The sequence below is a fragment of the Phaseolus vulgaris genome, chromosome 9 (genome assembly GCF_000499845.2).
Source record: "Phaseolus vulgaris cultivar G19833 chromosome 9, P. vulgaris v2.0, whole genome shotgun sequence".
Taxonomy (NCBI): domain Eukaryota; kingdom Viridiplantae; phylum Streptophyta; class Magnoliopsida; order Fabales; family Fabaceae; genus Phaseolus; species Phaseolus vulgaris.
The window spans coordinates 4652463-4673396 of NC_023751.2; the positions used below are offsets into that span (position 1 = coordinate 4652463).

A 20934-nucleotide genomic window follows, 5' to 3' on the forward strand; every position below is an offset into this window, starting at 1 on the left:
TTACTGCACCCTACATTGTATGCAATACCACAATTATTCCGTAAACAATTTTTTTTTTTAAATAGAAATTCTGTAAGTAAAATGTGTTTCTGGAATAGAAAATTTGAAAGACAAAAAATAATTTTGAAATATATTTTCCAGAACACATTTTATTAATTTTCAAAATGATAAATCTAGAATTCATAAAATGTATTCCGGAAAGTATGTTATGGAAATATTCCAAAAAGTAATCCAAAAGTATTTTTAAAAGGAGTAAAGTAGTTTTTTTTTAATAATAATAATAATAGAGTGGAGGAAGTCATTTGTTTGTTGGGGGTGCAGGGAGAAATAGCCAATCAGTTAAGATGAACTTGAGTGAGCTATATAAAGTCCAGTAAAACGAGACCACACTTGATTTCGTTTTGGCAAATTCTTCCTCCACCATATCAATTTTAACCTCCACCATATTAATTTTATAAATTTCCAAAACTACACTCCTGCACCATATCAATTTTATAAATTTTCAAAACTACCCTCCTGCACCATATCAATTTTAACCTTCACCACCATATCAATTTTTTAAATTTCCAAAACTACCCTTATTTCAAATTAAAAAATCCAAAATAATAATTATAATTGAGAAATAAAAAAATACATGCTGGAAAAAAAATTATGAACACAACTAAACTGGATAAAAAAATTCAGAATTCAAAAATATGTTCCGAAAATTAAAATCCAAAATATTTCAAATAAAAGTTTCAAAAATAATTTTTCCCATTTTTGTGTAAGGTTATTTTCTTCATTTAAGAGGGGTATTTTTGTCATCTTCTAAAGCTGATTGGGTGCATGCTGAAATTCATAAAGCTGATTGGGTGCATGCTGAAATTCATATGGTGAGGAAGAAATTGTCACAACTCTTTCGTATTTATTTTTGCAGAATGTATTATTATCTATTATGGATTTTGATTTCTGGAATAAAGGGTATTTTCGAAATTTTAAAATTGTAATGGTGCAGGTTCCAAATGTTGGGTGTAGGAAGAATTTGCCTTTTGGTTTTTCTTTCTTGGGTTTATTATGACGGAGGAGTGGATAAATAAATGGATATAGTTTAGGCCACGTATCGGAGAAAGAAACACCATCAAAATCTATGGCATAGATGGAAGCAGGTAGCCGAAGCAAAATCCCAGTCCTAAGATTCTCCTAAAATCTCCATTTCCCACTTCATTGTTTTAAGTGTGCAGTGTTAATCATCCCTTCGTGGCATAGATAGCAACACACACTTTCTAAATCCAAAATCTAGAGTAACTTAGAAGGTAGAATAAGAGGAAGAGATCAAAGGTATCTGCATCAGGCACTGAATCGTTCCCAGTTACGATGGCCTTCGCCACCAGCGCGTTGCTCTCTTCAAACTTTCTCGGAAGGAAGGTCGTGGTATCGCCCCCAACACCGAAAACAACAAAACAATCCACTCTGTTACCGTTTATTTTCAAGAGAACCATCTTAAAAGCTCACAAACCCAATTCGGAAAAACTGAATTCCGCATCTTCACAAGCTGCTCTAGCGGCCCTTATATTTTCCTCCGCCACTCTCTCTGCCACCCCACACGCCCTAGCCGCTGACAACGTCACCCCTCCACCTGTAATCGAAGCGCAACAGAGCCAATTAAACCCCTCCAACTCAACCTCCTCACCTTTCTCTACGAACCTTCTCACAGCACCCAAACCCCAAGCCTCTTCCGACCTCCCCGAAGGCACCAATTGGCGCTACAGCGAGTTCTTGAACGCCGTTAAGAAGGGTAAAGTCGAGCGAGTCAGGTTCAGCAAAGACGGTTCCGCCCTCCAACTAACCGCCGTTGACGGCCGTCGAGCCTCCGTTGTCGTCCCCAATGACCCCGACCTCATCGACATCCTCGCCATGAACGGTGTCGACATTTCCGTCGCCGAAGCCGAATCACCTAACGGCTTGTTCAACATCATAGGCAACTTGCTCTTCCCCTTTCTAGCATTCGCCGGCCTATTCTTCCTCTTCCGAAGGGCCCAAGGAGGCCCCGGGGGCCCCGGTGGGCTTGGAGGGCCCATGGACTTCGGGCGGAATAAGTCCAAATTCCAAGAAGTCCCGGAAACCGGTGTTACCTTCGGTGACGTGGCGGGCGCAGACCAAGCGAAGCTTGAGCTGCAAGAGGTTGTTGATTTTTTGAAGAACCCTGATAAGTACACTGCGCTGGGTGCGAAGATTCCGAAGGGGTGTCTTCTGGTCGGGCCACCGGGAACCGGGAAGACGCTTCTAGCTAGGGCTGTGGCGGGGGAAGCGGGAGTGCCGTTTTTCTCGTGCGCGGCTTCAGAGTTCGTGGAGCTGTTTGTGGGGGTTGGTGCGTCGAGGGTGAGGGATTTGTTTGAGAAGGCGAAGAATAAGGCGCCGTGCATTGTTTTCATTGATGAGATTGACGCCGTCGGGAGGCAGAGAGGGGCGGGGCTTGGAGGTGGGAACGATGAGAGGGAACAGACCATTAACCAGCTTCTCACGGAGATGGATGGGTTTTCTGGTAATTCTGGAGTTATCGTTTTGGCTGCAACTAACAGACCTGATGTTCTTGATTCTGCTTTGTTAAGGCCTGGCCGGTTCGATAGGCAAGTTACTGTAGATAGACCTGATGTTGCTGGCAGAGTTAAGATCCTTCAGGTGAGCCATAAATCCTTTCTCGAATGTTGTTATTTAATTATATCAGTTCCTTCCTGTTTTTTATGCTGTCATTTAATTACAACATGACTAATGGCAATGCATTCTTTGACACGCTTTTAACACATTATCAACTAATAATAGTAGAAAATGTGTTTAACATAACCAACTATTATTAGAGAATGTGTTCAGCAGAGTGAGTTAAAAAATGTGTTGATATTTCTCTAACTGGGATTAGAGTTTCACTTTGATAACTTAGCGAACTTATTTTTAGTTGAGAGTGCCAGCATCACGGTGTCTTAACACTACGTTCAAGAGTGTTTACCGTTGTTAAAGTTTATTGGTTGGAGAATACAAAATTATGAGTAGAGGATCATTAAATCAGGAATGAGACTCATAAATTTCTGATTTTCATCAAGTTTTTGCTAATTATAGTATTAGAGAGTGTGATGCCAACATTTTTATATAAACATTATTAATGTAAAATTTTGAATTTGATTGGAGGAGAAAAACCAAGAGCACCTCAGCATCTAAATTTTCTCTACTTTTAATTATATTGGTGGATTTGGGAATTTTTGGTAGGTCAACCTTTGTGTGCAATGCGCGTAGATCGTTCTATACATTTCTGTATCTGGACTTCTTGATTAATCATCTCTTGTTCTCTGTTAGGTGCATTCAAGAGGAAAGGCGCTTGCAAAGGATGTTGACTTTGATAAAATTGCAAGGCGAACCCCGGGATTCACTGGGGCTGATCTGCAGAATCTGATGAATGAAGCAGCTATTCTTGCAGCCAGGCGTGACCTCAAGGAAATAAGTAAAGATGAGATATCTGATGCGCTTGAAAGGATCATAGCTGGACCTGAAAAGAAAAACGCTGTGGTCTCAGACGAGAAGAAGAAATTAGTAGCATATCACGGTGTGTATTTTTTGTATGTTAAAATACTGAACTTTGGGAGGTGTTGGCTTGCATTTTGGTGTTCAACCTTATTTTTTCCATGTTTATTTTCAGAGGCTGGCCATGCTTTGGTTGGTGCTTTAATGCCTGAATATGACCCCGTAGCCAAGATATCAATTATTCCTCGTGGCCAAGCTGGTGGTCTCACATTCTTTGCTCCAAGTGAAGAGAGGCTCGAGTCTGGATTGTACAGTAGAAGCTACTTGGAAAATCAGATGGCTGTTGCTCTGGGTGGAAGGTCAGTGCACCTTTCAATTCACGGAAACATGCACTGTTACTTTGTTTGATTTTGGACTTTAATGTTTGCTAGTCGCTCTTATATCACAGCTACTCCACTTGTTGTCAATTGGCTTAATAGCCTACTTAGTGATCTGTATATAAACTGCACTTTTTATTGGCTCCTGATGTATACTTTTAATGGACTCTTGTGGATGTGAGATTCAGAGTTTTCAGCTCTAAGTATTATCTGACAAATTTCATATCTGTGGCCAAACAGGGTCGCTGAAGAGGTTATTTTTGGCCAGGAAAATGTCACTACTGGAGCATCAAACGACTTCATGCAAGTTTCACGAGTGGCAAGGCAGATGGTTGAGAGATTTGGATTCAGCAAAAAAATTGGACAAGTTGCTATTGGTGGACCTGGAGGAAATCCATTCTTGGGTCAACAGGTAGGCCGTGACCTTAAATAGTTGGACGTCTTTACCTTGATTTCTTGAACTCTGCCTCACCTTTTCAAATGCTTGTAATGCAGATGTCAACGCAAAAGGATTACTCCATGGCAACTGCCGATGTAGTGGATGCGGAAGTACGGGAACTGGTAGAGAGAGCATATTCTAGGGCAACAAATATTATCACAACTCACATTGACATCCTTCACAAGCTTGCTCAACTTCTCATAGAAAAAGAAACTGTTGATGGTGAAGAGTTCATGAGTCTATTCATTGATGGAAAGGCCGAATTATATGTTGCATAATCATACACGTAAGTCATAGAATCATGTTTGTACTTTAATATACGCTCAGACATGTACACTGTACGAATCAATTAAATATTTTATCAAATTCAAGGAGAAAAAAAAAATAGCACAACAGCTGACTTGGGTAACCTCATTCTATACTGATTCCTCTCTATAGTTGTCCTTGTTTCAGTCTGAAATTCTGCTAGATGCTGAAGGTCATGACTCATACTGAGTCCTGACTCTTTTCGGTCTCCGTAAACAAATTCTGTGGATTGAATAATACTTGGAGAAACTTATCCAGCTATCCTTTTGTTATTGTGGTATTTCTCTCTTTGTTATTACATAACCCTTCCTACTAGGAGGTGGAGTATGATTGTGCCTGAGGGTACGACCATGGTAACATGCTTCAAGAATTTTCGGGGGATTCTCAAGGAATTCCGATCCTCATGTAGGATTTTTCTGTATTTTAAAACATGAACTGTACACCACATTTACGGAAGAGGAGCATGTGTTCCGAGTTTTAATAGGTAACCTTATTGCCTTTGTAAAAGGCTAACTCTGCAACTCAAACCATTGGATCACATGTCCGTAACATACCATGCTTCAATAAAGTTCTTTGAAATGTAGTATGGTCTTGCGAAGTAATACTCAACTGTAGTCTATAATCCTTCGCATAAAATGATGTCACCATGACTTTTTTGCTTCCGACATTCCCATGTTTGTTGAGTCCTCTCTTGCAAAGACGACTAAACACGTATCCGAAGACGTGTACGAAGTAACATTTGAAACTTACACATAAAGAATTTGTGTCTTTACAAGTTAGTACATCTTAACTCCCTTTGCCATATTTCTATTTGGTCATCAATAAAATTTGACTGTTTCTTCCTATACCTCCATACCTTCTCGTGCCACCCCGGTAAGTTTTTGTATTCCAAAATTACCCTTCTTTAATACTTCGGATTACAACTTTCGGTTTATGTAATTCGGAAGCCTTTTGTAATTAGCTTCTGGATAACATATAATTCGGAATTCTTTTCTATACATAAATTTATATAATTTGAAAATCTTTTTTTCATATGTGTGATTAGCTTCTGGATTACATAATTCGGAAGTCTTTTTTAGATATCAGATTGGCTTCCGGATTATGTATCCGGATTACATAATCCATAGGATTTTATAAATTTAGATAACACTTTTCTGGAACCAAAAACCTCTTCTAGCTTATGTATAGAGGTGGTAAAAAAGGATTAAAAGATATTTTCACATTTAATATGGGGTGGCACAAAAAAGTATGGAGGTGTAGGAAGAAACACTCTTTGACGAATACTATGAGAACAAATCTCAGACAGTGCTTTTACACGATTAATCTCCTAGAGTGCAGCCAATATTTCTGAAGATAAAATGTGCACATTTGACACAACAGGTTGTGAAAATCCGCAAATATGTATACCTAAAAAAAACATAACAAATACATTGTTGTTACCACAAATTGATTATTTTCACTCTTCTCAAATTTGCAATCAGTTCATCATTTTCTCCAGGTTTCTCTGGTCCTTTATTACTCATGTCAAATTAACTTTCTTTTAAAAAAACTTGTTTAACTTTTGCTAATCCCCAGACCATTTTTTTATTTGTTTAAATGTTTATTTTGTTTAGATTTAGTGTAATAAAAAAAAAGGCATTGTTCCGGCCGGTTGACCTGGGTCGTCTTTATGCGTGGCTTGTCCTCACGAGCTAGGGCACATTCGTTCTGCCTTGTCTATGAGTACCTAAAAAAAGAAGAACAAAGGGGCGCCCTCGCGGTCGTTTGCACTACGACGATCAAGTCAGCTAGCGAGAAACACCAATGTGACTGAAAACTGTATGATAATCTCAGTGACTGAAACTATGTGACTAAAGCTGTGTTGCCCTAATTGCCTTGTGCTCACAGTGGGTGTGCCGTCAAGAACAACTAGGGTTTAGTGTTCTGCGTAACTTTATGAGAACTAGGTTAAAGCATGTAAAACTGTGTAGCGTACCTTACTAGGACTCTTCGTGTCCTTTATATAGGTGAAAACTAGGGTTTACCTTTGCGCTGCTGCTCTTATCTAGGGTTCCTTGGAGAAGGCCCTTGCGCCGCTATTCCTAAGATCTGAGCGTATCTAGCACATGGACTTTCCTTATCTGGAGTGCAATGATTAACCTTGTGGCCGCTTGGGTTCTAACTTGAGCGTCGTATCTTTCGTGCCATCATGCTTCGTGGGTGCCCTAATTGACCACGTGTCATCCATGCAACCTTTCTTTGGAGCTCTTTAATGAGCACGTGGACCTTGTCACGTGCCCCTTTGACCCGATCGCTTACTCTGTGCGGAGGGTCCCACAGCGCCTCCATCCAACTTTAGGGCGATGTCTTACCTTGGCGATCTACGTCTTACTTTGCATTGACTTTGACTTTTGGTAAACGCCCGGGGACGGGACGGTACACAAGCCCCCCAGTCTTGAGCTGGCACTTGTTTCAGCGAAAAGACTAAGGCCTCGCCCCTGCTGCCCCCGCGGCGTTATGATGATGTGTCGCCTCCTGACCGATTGACGTGACATTCTCTGCGTCGCCGACGCGGCGTACCCTCAAGGACTCTGACGATGTGATATTCTCTAAGCGAGAAAAGTGACACTTCAGTTCGCACCTTAACCTCGTGACACGTGGCCCAGTCGTAGGACGTTTGCTTTAATGTTCTTTAGTGCTTTAATTGTAGCGCTCAAATCTTTGAAAACCTCGTACCTTAACTCACTGTCTTTACCTCTTTCGCATCTTTCTTGCACTATTCGTCTTCTTCTCAAGAACTTCCCCTGTGTTCTTTCTTTGCCAGCCCCTTCCTCTACTCTACTGCTGAGCCCTTCCTCTTTGGTCTTTAGCTTCTTCACAGATAGCACGTACTAAAATGTCTGCCAACCCTGCCTCTTCCAGAGTGGCTCACAAAGATCTTTACCCATGGGCTTCGAGTGAACTCCTCGACGAGTATTCTTGCTTACTCTCCACCAGGGCCCTGAGGGAACACGTGGGGGAAGAGTGTTCCTATAACTGTCGTGCCTTCGCAAAGAGGCATGATGATGACATCGTCGTGCTCCCTTGTTCCCTAGGGGAGCCGGTGATGTGATTCCACTAGCCATATGGAGAATGATTCTTGACATTCTTAGGAATCACCTTGAGCTGGACATTATTGAGGCACTTTTCTTAGAGTTGGATCATTGTTCTAAGACAAGAACTCACCAAAAACTAGTACCAAATCCCAAACTCATTTGGATGTTCCACATATTGTCAAATTGAACCAAAAGAGATGGAGGAAAGGTAAAAACACTAATTAACAAAACAAAACAGTAAGGTACCGAATCAAATTGCTGGAATTGAAGAAGAAAAGATGAAGAACAGCCAAGAACACAAATGAACCATAGCTACACAATAACAAGCTGAAATTGCCGAACCAAAACAACTAGGAAACAAGCTAAGACAAGGAAATTAACAAGAGAAGAAAGGAAGGAGAAGAGAATGCTCATGAAGATGGAAGAAAGGTTGGATGATCACGCCACTAGAAGTATGGATGCTCCTAGATGAGTGTGCAAGCCGCCACTTGAGGAAACCATGATCCTTCAAGATAAGACTAGAGAAGAAGGCTCAAAAGCTCTCCAATGCTCACTCCAATTTTGAGTATAGTTTCTTTAGATAAATTCAAATCTGAATTTTACAAAGGAAGCACCTCTATTTATAGCCTAAGGTGCTGAAAAATAGGTGGGAAATTTCAAATAAACTCATTTGAAATTCCCACAAAAAACAAGTCACATGGGAGGTGTGACCTTTTTCTACTATGACACCTCCCAAAAACTACACCTACACCACTCTCCTAAGTCACATGGGTAATGTGACTTTATTTTACATTTTCACACTCCTTTATTTAATAACCACACCTCCTAAAACTATACAAGAGTATTTCAAAGCTTGGCCTTGCCCCTCATGGGATGGACTTGGGCTCTTTGGGCTTTGGCCTTCTTGGGCTTGGGCTTGGGCTTTGGGCTTGGGCCTCATCTTTATTTTATGTCTTCTTTTAATTTTGAGAAGACTAGAAGGAAGAACTTCAAATGTGAGGGTGGATGTCCTCTTCCTCCATTAATAAAAGCCTCCTTTATTTGATTCTCATCATACTCCTCGAGTTGGAGAGAATTCGTCCACGAATTCTGAATCCCTGCATATAACAAAGTCAGTTTAGTTTTACAATTAAAAGTGGAAGAAAAATGTAAACATGACTTAGCATTTGTAAATAATGGGATTTCAGAAAAGGAGGTTCTATAAATCGACCAAGTTGGAAAAATTTGTTTGGGAATGATGTGATGTTTTGGAAAAAGACCTCTTAAATGGTGACAACCATTAGGAGGTATGAACAAATTATCCCTAGTAGTTTTTAACCAAGATGGTGGTGAAATAGGAACCTTGGGTAAGGAAAAAGATAAGGAAGGAAAACACCTTGGAGGATAAAGGATTAGATCCATGTCAACTTGGCCTTCTTTGTCTTTTTCTTTTTTACTTGTGGTAGGTGGGTGAGGTAGGTCTTGTTTTACCTTGTTTATCTTTAAGATTTGCTTTTGTGGACAATGAAGAGCTATGTGTCCAAAACCTAAACATTTAAAACATTTGATATTTGAAGGTTGGGTAGGTGACTTAGGATTAGAAGGATTTGTAGTAGAAACTTTCTTTGGAAACATGGTTTGTTTGGAAAAATTGGAAGGACAATTTTGAGTAGACATTTTGTTGGCATCCTTCCTAGAAGAGTTGTAGAAATTATAATCATGAGTATTTTTGAAAGTTGTTTTCAAAAGATAGGATTCTACCTTGATGGCTTGGCGAAACACTTTCTTTAAAGAAGAGTACTCATTTAATTCTACAATTTCTCTAATATCTCTTCTCAAACCACGTACAAACCATTTTAGCTTTGACTCTTCATTAGCATGCATATTCATTTTAGTCAAAGTTGTTTCAAAATCTTTAATGTATTCTTCTACCATCCTATGTCCTTGAGGAAGCCTTTGGAACTTCAACAAGTGTTCCTTCCTAGAAGGAGGAACAAACCTCGCGCGCATACACTCTTTCAAAGCATTCCAAGAAACCACGGGAGGTTTCTTGCGATATATAATGTCCATTACAATTTTATGCCACCATTCTTTGGCATAGCCCAAAAAGGATGAAGAAACTATCCTAAGTTTATCGTCATCTTGGACCCTATACACATGAAAATAATGGTCAACCTTAGTCTCCCAATCTAAATACACATTAGGATCACTATCACCATTAAAATTAGGGACTTTTTTACAAGCAATGTTGAACACTTGGTGATATCTTTGGTCACGGTTATAGCTCTCTTCATGAGAATGATGGTGATGCCTCCTTCTTCTATGTTCTTCTTCACCAAGGATTGAAGCTTTGGAAGAAGAATGCTGTTTGTAAGATGCACCACTTGAATAGCCAGCCATTTTGCAAATAAAAAACAGCAAACACACAAAAACAGCAAACAAGTTAAGAAACAAAAATTAGCAAAAACAGTGAGTGTTTTAAGCCAAAATGCCGAAGTGAAATGAGGCAGAAAAAAAAATAGGTCACTGTCAAAGAAATAATGTCCTTGCACCAATCTGATCTTGAGGCCTTGGAATCCTCAAATGAAAGATGTCAAAGCAAGCACACCAATCTCAAAAGCAACCACCACAAAACCAATGAAACAATAAAGACAAACAAGAAAAGGTATAAGCAAAGAAAGGTAATTGCAAAAGGAATACTGTATGTAAGACAAACTCAAAGATTAATGAATGAAAGACAATCAAGAAAATAAAGAACTCAATGAAGAAAGAAGGCACATCAAAAGAGTCCTAGAGAAAAGTACTAGAGTAGATTATAAAAACAAAAACAGAACTACAAGAAAAAGTGTTGTATGCAAACTGTGCTATGTTAACAGATTTAACTGGAACGATTCAAAGCGAACTGGAATGTGAAAAATAACCACATAAACTTCAATGTCTCAACTCAATAATGGCACTGGAACGAACTAAAAACAGTAAGCCAATTGAGAGAAATAAATTTTTCAAAATTGCTGCCCAATTACCGTCTTTTGTTCGGCAGTAATGTACACTTTTCGTATTTTATTTATCATTTTTTGTGTACTTGGAATTTTTTAGTGCTTCTTTTTGCTATGGTTTTGTAACACTTGGAAGAATGTAAATCCAAATTTTCACAAATTTCCAGTGAGCCAATTAATTGCAGTAAATTGAAAACAGTAGCACGTTTGTAAGAAAACAGAGGAACCTATTTAGGAATGAAAAACAGTATGATGAACTAGCAAAGACATAATGGAAATTGTGTAAAGGAACTTGTATAGAACTAGAATACAAGCATGAACTCAAATCTAAAAAATGAAAATGCACAAAGGATCAAGCAATAAACTCAAAAACAGAAAGTAAACCAAAGCAAGAAACAATCAAAGCAATAAAAGTACTACAAGAAGTAATGACAATTATGGAATAACATGACTAAGACAAAACTTGACATGATTACAAAATTAAAAGACACATCACAAATTTTAACAACAAGTGAAAGGAAGCTTAAGGTAAACTCTAGGAAGGATAATGCCATTCCAAAAGAGCAACCATACTCATAAGAAGAATGAGTGCCATAAACCTTTTCACAAACACTTGGTATAAAAGAAAAACAGCAAGAATACTCAAGTAACACCTAAAACAGAAACTTAAATTGCAAGAAAATTAAAAGAGCTCTTGAAATAAAGTGCTACACAACTCAACAATTAAACAAGAAGAACCTAAGACTCATGATACCACATGATGTGATTCCACTAGCCATATGGAGAATGATTCTTGACATTCTTAGGAATCACCTTGAGCTGGACATTATTGAGACACTTTTCTTAGAGTTGGATCATTGTTCTAAGACAAGAACTCACCAAAAACTAGTACCAAATCCCAAACTCATTTGGATGTTCCACATATTGTCAAATTGAACCAAAAGAGATGGAGGAAAGGCAAAAACACTAATTAACAAAACAAAACAGTAAGGTACCGAATCAAATTGCTGGAATTGAAGAAGAAAAGATGAAGAACAGCCAAGAACACAAATGAACCATAGCTACACAATAACAAGCTGAAATTGCCGAACCAAAACAACTAGGAAACAAGCTAAGACAAGGAAATTAACAAGAGAAGAAAGGAAGGAGAAGAGAATGCTCATGAAGATGGAAGAAAGGTTGGATGATCACGCCACTAGAAGTATGGATGCTCCTAGATGAGTGTGCAAGCCGCCACTTGAGGAAACCATGATCCTTCAAGATAAGACTAGAGAAGAAGGCTCAAAAGCTCTCCAATGCTCACTCCAATTTTGAGTATAGTTTCTTTAGATAAATTCAAATCTGAATTTTACAAAGGAAGCACCTCTATTTATAGCCTAAGGTGCTGAAAAATAGGTGGAAAATTTCAAATAAACTCATTTGAAATTCCCACCAAAAACAAGTCACATGGGAGGTGTGACCTTTTTCTACTATGACACCTCCCAAAAACTACACCTACACCACTCTCCTAAGTCACATGGGTAATGTGACTTTATTTTACATTTTCACACTCCTTTATTTAATAACCACACCTCCTAAAACTATACAAGAGTATTTCAAAGCTTGGCCTTGCCCCTCATGGGATGGACTTGGGCTCTTTGGGCTTTGGCCTTCTTGGGCTTGGGCTTGGGCTTTGGGCTTGGGCCTCATCTTTATTTTATGTCTTCTTTTAATTTTGAGAAGACTAGAAGGAAGAACTTCAAATGTGAGGGTGGATGTCCTCTTCCTCCATTAATAAAAGCCTCCTTTATTTGATTCTCATCAGCCGGTGTGCGGGGATGATGAAGTCCCCTTTTTCTATTTTTACCAAGTAGTCTTTAAGTGCGTCGGCGTACGCCTTCCCTTTTCTAGGTTTGAGAGGGAGCTGTTAACAGAGATGAACACTGCCCCAGCCCAACTGTATCCCAACAGTTGGGCCTTCGTGAAGGCCTTTGACATTCTGTTTGGCTTCCTTGGATATGCACCCTCCGTAGATATTTTCCCTCACTTCTTTGAGGTGAAGAGGCAGAGAAATAACCTATGGGTAACTCTTAGTAACATTCCTGGCAGGATTCTTTTGACCTCTTTCCAACAAACCTTCAGAGAGTGGAAAGGCAGGTTCTTCAAGGTGTGTTGTTCCAGCCTTGTGCCTTCTGCTCTAGACGGCTTTCCTTTGTATTGGACAAAGGACGCCCGAGCCTTGAAAGCTAAGCCTCTTAAGAAGCTGTCCCCAAGGGATCAGGAGGCTTGCAAGATCCTGGCGGGTGCTGGAGGTCTCGACGCGGCTGCCTTGATAAGTTTAGAGTATAACGCCGAACTTTTGGGGAAATACATATGTGCGTGAGGCTTTCCTTATGGCCCTCCTACTCTTTGTTTTTGCTAAATTTCTCGTATGATTTTGTTTGGAAATACTCTGCTTCACGCCTGTCCCTTAGTCTACCTTACTCCTTTTTTACGTAGGTTCGAAGATAAACGATCATCAGAGGACACTGCTGACTCGGGCTTTGGGGTTCGAAGACGGGGCCTCTTCGTCGTTCTGCTCAAACTCTGGGGGCCACTAATGATATGTTTTCGCTTTTCGTGCAAATTTTAGGATGCCCATAGGATTATTTTTTCATCCTGCAATTGTTATAAACTCCGTCTGTAACCCTAACGCTGTCTTTACATTTTTCTTTATGTTGAATGTTGTCCAACTTATCTTTGCATGCTTGCCATGCCGCACATGTTACTTCCAATATTCCCCATCGTTATGTTTGGCACGAATTCCTTAGATAGCACTCGCTTGCCTCTCGTTCTTTCCCTTTGGGCTGCAGTGCACACCCTGCTTCTGATCATTTCCCCTATGGCTTCGCTTGGCCTTCGTCTTTGTGAGGGATGTTTGCTTGTTTGAGCTTTCTCACTTGAACCTTCGGCGTTTTCGCCCCGAGCTTATTGGGATAGTTGGCGATGTACTGCTTGTAGCGACGTCAGACCGCCTGGTCTTTTATCTGTTGTGTAATCATCTGATATAACTGATTGACTTTTGTCTTAAAGAAATCAACTTATCACCAACTGGTGCTTAATTCTGTGAAAATCAACTTAACTGAACAAACTATTAGTTCGTAGCAATAACACTTAATGCAAGATCACTTACTGGGCAGTAGGCTTGGGCCAGCCTTATCATCTGAAACATCATTTGCCTGAACTGTAAAGTGTTATGCGCGTTTCCATGTCGCCGCTCACAGGTCTGGCTCACTTAGTTCCTTCATCCGGGGGTAGAGCTGCCTTTCTGATCCTTCTTCCTTCCCTCTGCATGTACTAAGAAACTTGCAATCTCGCCTTAATTCGCTCTCGGAAAGAGGTCTTTTTATTCTTTTCTCGCCTACACTCGCAACGGCGAGTAGGGCTTTTCAATCTCATCTCGCCTGAGCTCACTCGAGGGTGAGGAGGACTTTCTCTGGTGCCTCAACTTGCTCATGCAAAGAGGTCTTGCAATCTGTTCTGGTCTTGCAATCTGCTCTGAATATCATATGTTGGAGCTAGCTATTCCTACTTAAGGAGGGGGCGTCCCGAAGGAATCCCTTAACCCCTGATCAAGGGCTAGGCACCTAGATTTAACTTATATCTATCATCTGATACCGGGGTTAGTTATTCCCACTTGAGGAGGGGGCGTCCCGAAGGAATCCCTCAACCCCTACTCAAGGACTAAACGCCCGAATTTTAACTTACATCTATTATCTGATACCGGGGCTAGTTATTCCTACTTGAGGAGGGGGCGTCCCGAAGGAATCCCTCAACCCCTACTCAAGGACTAAGCGCCCGGATTTTAGCTTACATCTTTTATCTGATACCGGGGCTAGTTATTCTTACTTGAGGAGGGGGCGTCCCGAAGGAATCCCTCAACCCCTACTCAAGGACTAAACGCCCGGATTTTAACTTACATCTTTTATCTGATACCGGGGCTAGTTATTCCTACTTGAGGAGGGGGCATCCCGAAGGAATCCCTCAACCCCTACTCAAGGACTAAACGCCCAGATTTTAACTTGCACTGAACGTGCCTTGTTATTTTGCTCTAGACTTGACTTCTGCTTGATTAGCTGATGGCAACGCCTACTTCTGGCGACGCTCTGTCCTAGTGGCACTTTATCTTAATCTCTTTTCGCCTACACCCGCTCATGCGAGGAGGACGTGAAAACTTCGTACTCGTGCCTCCGATCGCCACATGGCGATGAGGGCTTAAAAAATTACACTTTAAACTTTGTATTGAATGCATGTGATCTGGGTTTACTTTAAACTAAACAAAGACGATGAAGTCTCTTTTTCAAACGTTTAAAAACGATGAGCATGCAAGCTTGACAACTGGGAAACTTTAATAACCTTTTGAAATCTTCTTTATTGGGTGACCTCGTTAAAAAACCCTTTTCATGGAAAAAGAGTGCCCCCTCGAAAAACTGTTTTATTGTTACTTACAATGTTTTAACTGTAATAAAACTTGAGATGGGTGGCGTTCCAAGTGCGAGGAATCGCCCCTCCTTCCAGAGTCTCTAGGCGGTAAGCGCCGTTTCCGAGCACTTCGCTTATTCTGAACGGTCCCGTCCACTTAGGCGACAGCTTGTTCTGCATCTCGTACTGGTGGGCTTTCCTCATCACCAAGTCGCCATCTCTGAATCGCCTCGATTTCATCCTGGAGTTGTACTTGCGTTCGACTCTTCTTTTTACTGCTTCGGCCTTCACCCTTGCCTCCTCCCTGACCTCGTCCAGCAAATCCAAATTCATTCTCCTTTCGGCGTTCGAGTCTTCTGCTACGAAGTTCTGGAATCTTGGCGAGCTTTCCTGGATTTCGACTGGAATCATCGCGTCGCACCCATACACTAGGCTAAACGGGGTTTCGTGGGTTCTTGATTGCTCGGTAGTATGATATGCCCACACTATACAGGGGACTTCCTCAGCCCAAGACCCTTTGGCTTTCTCCAACCTCCTCTTCAGTCCTTTCAGCAAAACCCGATTGGCCGACTCCACTTGCCCATTCGTTTGTGGGTGCTCTACAGAAGCAAATACCTGTTGCGTCCCGATATCCTCGCACAGTTTTTTCAATAGGTGACTTACAAACTGAGTCCCATTATCCGATACCAAACGTTTGGGCACACCAAAACGGCACACAATGTTCTTCCATACGAAACTCTGAATCCTGTGTGCGATGATCTGGGCTACTGGTTCCGCTTCAATCCACTTTGTGAAGTACTCGATTGCCACAACCAGGTACTTCATTTGCCTGATTGCCAGCGGAAAGGGTCCTAGAATGTTGATTCCCCACGTATGAAACGGCCAGGGGCTGTAGATTGACTTTAGCTTCTCTGGGGGCGCTTTGTGCCAATCAGCGTGCTGCTGGCATTGATTGCAACACTGTGCGTATTCCTTGCAATCTTCCCTCATGGTTGGCCAGTAATAACCTGCGCGGAGAGTTCTTGTCGCCAGGGCTCGACCTCTGATGTGACTCCCGCAGATCCCCTCGTGAAGTTCAGTCATAATTCTTACACACTTTTCCCCATGCACACATACTAATAGGGGGTGCGTAAATCCGAACCTGTATAACTCTCCGTCGATTAAGGTGAACTTGCTGGAGTTTTTCTTTACCTTTCTGGCCTCCGTCGGATCCACTGGGAGGATGCCGTCCGCTATGTACCGCTGGTATGGTGTTATCCATGTGTCTGGTTGGTAGACGGTGCAAACTCGTGTTGTCTTCGCTTCCTCTACTAGGTGCGCCCTAACTCTCGGTGCCCTCAAGGTTTCCTGAGTTAATGATCGATGACTCCTTGCTATCCCTTCCGTCGACTTGCAAACTTGAAGAACCTGGTGGTCTGCTGCGAACGCCCGGGGTGTCTTTAGAGTTTCTTGTATAACAGTTCTCTGCCTGCCCCCCTTGCCCGAACTAGCGAGCTTGGCTAGCAAGTCAGCTCGGGCATTCTGCTCCCTTGGTACGTGCACTACTTCGAACAAGGCAAAATAACTTCTTAGCTCCTGTACATACTCTAGGTAAGCCACCATCTGTGGATCCTTGGCTTGGAATTCACCGGTCACCTGCCCGGTGATCAGCAAAGAGTCGCTCTTGGCCATTAGTACCTTCGCCCCCATTTCCTTTGCCAATAGAATCCCGACGATCAATGCCTCATATTCCGCCTGATTATTGTTGGCTTTGAAGGCAAATCTCAGGGATTGTTCTATTAACACACCGTTGGGTCCTTCCAAAATGACTCCAGCCCCACTACCTAGCTGGTTGGACGATCCATCAACCGAGAGTATCCACCGATGATCGTTTCCGGCACTACGCGTTGTTTCAGCGGACAGCTCGACCACAAATTCGGCGAAGATTTTCCCCTTGATCGGTCCTCGGGGTTCATACCTGATGTTGAACTCGGACAACTCCACTGCCCATTTTACCATCCTCCCGGCCACATCTGGTTTCTTTAGGACTTTTTGGATGGGCAAGTCAGTCATCACCCATATCGCGAAACTCTGGAAGTAATGTCGCAGCCTTCTCGCCGAAAACACGACCGCCAGGGCCGCCTTCTCCAAGGCTTGGTATCTCACCTCTGGACCTTGTAACACTTTACTGACAAAATAGATAAGTTTCTGAGTTTGATCTTGCTCTTGGACGAGCACTGCACTCAACACCCTTTCGGTGACGACGAAGTATAACTTGAGGGGCGCTCCTACTTGAGGTTTGCACAGAACCGGTGGGCTCGCCAAGTACTCCTTGAGCTTTACGAAAGCCTCTTCACACTCTCTCGTCCAGACAGACCTGTTATTCCTTTTTAAACACTGGAAATACGGGTGGCCCCTTTCCCCACTGGCAGATACGAATCGTGACAGAGCGGCCATCCGACCTGTAAGCTGTTGTACCTCCTTGACAGTAGCAGGGCTTCTCATCGCCAGGATGGCAGCACACTTGTCAGGGTTCGCTTCGATTCCTCTTTCGGTTAAGAGGAAACCCAGAAACTTCCCCGCTTCTACGCCGAAAATGCATTTCTCGGGGTTTAACTTCAGCTTGTACTTGGCTATTGTAGCGAACAGTTCTTCTAGATCAGCCACGTGCCGATTCTTTTTCGGGGACGTCACGACCATGTCGTCGACATAAGCTTGCACGTTCCTCCCTAGCATAGGCGTAAGCACCTTATCCATCAGCCTCTGATACGTGGCTCCTGCGTTTTTCAGCCCAAAGGGCATCACCTTGTAGCAATAGCATGACCTTTCCGTCATGAAGGCAGTCTTTTCCTCATCCATGGGGTGCATTTTTATCTGGTTGTACCCCGAGAAGGCATCCAGGAAACTTAACAGTTTGCACCCTGCTGCATTGTCTACCAGGGCATCTATGCTGGGCAAAGGGTAGGAATCCTTTGGGCACGCCTTGTTCAGATCTGTGAAATCGACGCACATTCGCCATCTCCTGTTGCTCTTTTTCACCAACACAACGTTAGCAAGCCACTCCGGATACTGCACTTCCTTGATGTGGCCTGCGGATAGGAGTTTCTGTGTTTCCTCCTTAATCGCCTGCCTTCTTTCTTCATTGACTTGGGGGTCCGTTGCTAGACGATGGGACAAGAGGTCGGGATCAATCCCCGGCATATCTGAGGCGGACCACGCAAACGCATCCAGATGTCTACTTATTACCTTGGCTATCTGGTCCCGCGTTTCGTCATCTAGAGTTTTTCCCAGTTTGAATGGCTTTCCGCCGATCTCCTTCTCGAGCCAATCCTTGGCCAGCGGAAGCCTCCTTTCATTGGCGATGACCGCCCTTGCGATCCCTGACTCCCTGGCGGTCTCCGGGTGGTCGTTTTCTTCTTCTATCTCTGTGATGCTCGCCACATCTGGCATCACCGTGTCCTCCTCAGCGATTACTTGAAATGTTGCGCCTATTCGCCGATCCCCCTGACCGGGACCTGCACCAGGGGGTGGCGTTGTGCTTACATGGCACACCGATCGCCTATTTCTGAGGCTGTTTTCATAGCACTTCTTCGCCTCCTTTTGATCAGAGCGGATGGTGATAACCACCTCCTCCATCGAAGGTAGTTTGACCTTCATATGCCTTGTGGAGGGCACACCTCCTATCCTGTTGAGCGTTGGCCTTCCTAACAGGATGTTGTATGGTGAGGGGGCATTCACGACCAGATACCTGATCTTCTCTGTTCGCGACACCGTCCCGTCTGTGAATGTCGTTCTTAATTCAATGTACCCCCTGACCTCCACTTGGTCGCCAGCAAAGCCATATAGGCAGCCCCCATACAGCCTCAGATGGTCTGGGGACAACTGTAACTTCTTGAAAGTTGGCCAGAACATCACATCTGCCGAGCTCCCTTGATCCACCAGTGCTCGATGTACCATCCTTCCCGCCGTAACGAGCGAGATTACGATGGGGTCGTTGTCGTGGGGCACAACGTCCCTGAGATCTTCTTTGGTGAACGTGATGTCCACATCGGGTGAATGATCCTCAAAAGCCTCTACTGACATTACGGACCTAGCATACTTCTTGCGTTGTGACGCGGTACACCCACCGCCCGAGAATCCACCCGCTATGGTGTGGACCTCGCCGTGGACGGGCACCTCGTGCTGTTGTGCCTCGCCACTCGCTGGTTGCGCAACTGACGATTGTCCTGTCTGCTTCTCCACCAAGTAGTCCTTCAGGAAACCATTCTTTACGAGTTCATCCAACTGGTGACCCAGTGCCAAACAATTGTTGATATGATGCCCGAACGCCTCATGGAATTCGCACCATGATTCTTTGTGGGGTCCCAGAAGCCTGTCAGACTTCGCCGGTGGCCTCAATCTGTCGGCTATGTTGGGTACTGCGATCAAATCTTTGAGTTCCATCACGAAGTTGTGCCTTGGTGGCCTGTTTCCTTCTCTTCTTTCCCCTGTTTGACCCTTAGGCTGGGTCCTTCTTGGCTCATAGGCGCGTTTCCTGTCTAAGTGCTTTCTCTCCGTGGCGGCTTGGTGAACCCTAACAGGTTGCGTACGTATTTGTGCCTTGGGTCGCGTGGGTGCAGCGGTCGTGCACTTCTCATACACCTCACCTTCGGAGGCAATGTGTTTTGCCGCTCGTCGCCTTATTTCAGCGAAAGTTTTGGGGCGGCTGCAGTTAAGCGTTTTACTGAAAGATCCGGGACGTACCCCCTTCCTGAATGCATACACGATCATGGGTTCCTCCGTGGTGCCTACTTTCACCACTTGGGCCCCAAAATGGCTTATGTACTCCTTTAGGGTTTTGCCTTGGAACTGCTTGACGTCGAAAAGATCATATGAGACTGGGGCGGGAGTTCTGTTGGATAGATACTGCTCTCTGAATAGTTGTGAAAGTTGGGCGAAGGACGTGACGTGGCCCTCTGGGAGGCTGATGAACCAGTCCATAGCCATCCCCGTCAAGGTGCTCATGAAAAGCTTGCACCTCACGGCGTCTGAACCGCCTACCAACAACATCTGTGTGTGGAACACCGTGAGGTGTGCCTCAGGATCCTCCACCCCGGTGAAGGTTGCCTTAGGTCCCGTGAACGTATTGGGGATCGCTGTCTCCAGAATTGCCTGTGAAAACGGTGTTGTGAATTCCCTGGGTGGGGATGCGGCTTCAGGCTCGTCTCTGTTACGCCATCCACGGCGTAACTCCTCATTGGTGCGGTGGAGCTCGTCGTTTCTTACTTGAGAGGCTGCCAGATCTGCCTGCATGCGCTCCTGCTCTATTTTTTAGGCTGCCATCGCGTCCTGCAGCCCTTGCACCATACCCATGTGTTGTTGCAGGGTCATCTCTTCACTCCTAGCGCGCGCTGGTCGGGTGGTCATGGCTTTTCTGGAGATCCTTTCAACCTATCTGGGTTTCGAGAATTGGAACTGAAAGCTTGTGTGGTGGAACCGATGTTTATATCGGCCCCACGGTGGGCGCCAGATGTTCCAGCCGGTTGACCTGGGTCGTCTTTATGCGTGGCTTGTCCTCACGAGCTAGGGCACCTTCGTTCTGCCTTGTCTATGAGAACCTGAAAAAAGAAGAACAAAGGGGCGCCCTCGCGGCCGTTTGCACTCCGACGATCAAGTCAGCTAGCGAGAAACACCAATGTGACTGAAAATTGTATGATAATCTCAGTGACTGAAACTATGTGACTAAAGCTGTGTTGCCCTAATTGCCTTGTGCTCACAGTGGGTGTGCCGTCAAGAACAACTAGGGTTTAGTGTTCTGCGTAACTTTATGAGAACTAGGTTAAAGCATGTAAAACTGTGTAGCGTACCTTACTAGG

The 20934-nt window shown here is 43.4% G+C and overlaps 2 protein-coding genes across 2 annotated transcripts; one reads left to right on the plus strand and one right to left on the minus strand.

Moving 5' to 3' along the window:
* The first annotated feature begins 869 nt into the window (after nucleotides 1–869).
* Nucleotides 870–4714, plus strand: LOC137820812 (ATP-dependent zinc metalloprotease FTSH, chloroplastic). Its single transcript, XM_068625068.1, has 5 exons — nucleotides 870–2658; nucleotides 3325–3571; nucleotides 3665–3848; nucleotides 4107–4278; nucleotides 4362–4714. The coding sequence occupies exons 1-5, from the start codon at nucleotides 1354–1356 to the stop codon at nucleotides 4581–4583; spliced, it is 2130 nt and encodes a 709-aa protein (XP_068481169.1). The 5' UTR covers nucleotides 870–1353; the 3' UTR covers nucleotides 4584–4714.
* A 1224-nt stretch (nucleotides 4715–5938) lies between these two features.
* LOC137822126 (uncharacterized) lies at nucleotides 5939–20371 on the minus strand. Its single transcript, XM_068627030.1, has 3 exons — nucleotides 17986–20371; nucleotides 15592–17856; nucleotides 5939–6018 (listed from the first exon to the last, which is right to left on the minus strand). The coding sequence occupies exons 1-3, from the start codon at nucleotides 20369–20371 to the stop codon at nucleotides 5939–5941; spliced, it is 4731 nt and encodes a 1576-aa protein (XP_068483131.1).
* Between the last annotated feature and the right edge of the window lie 563 nt (nucleotides 20372–20934).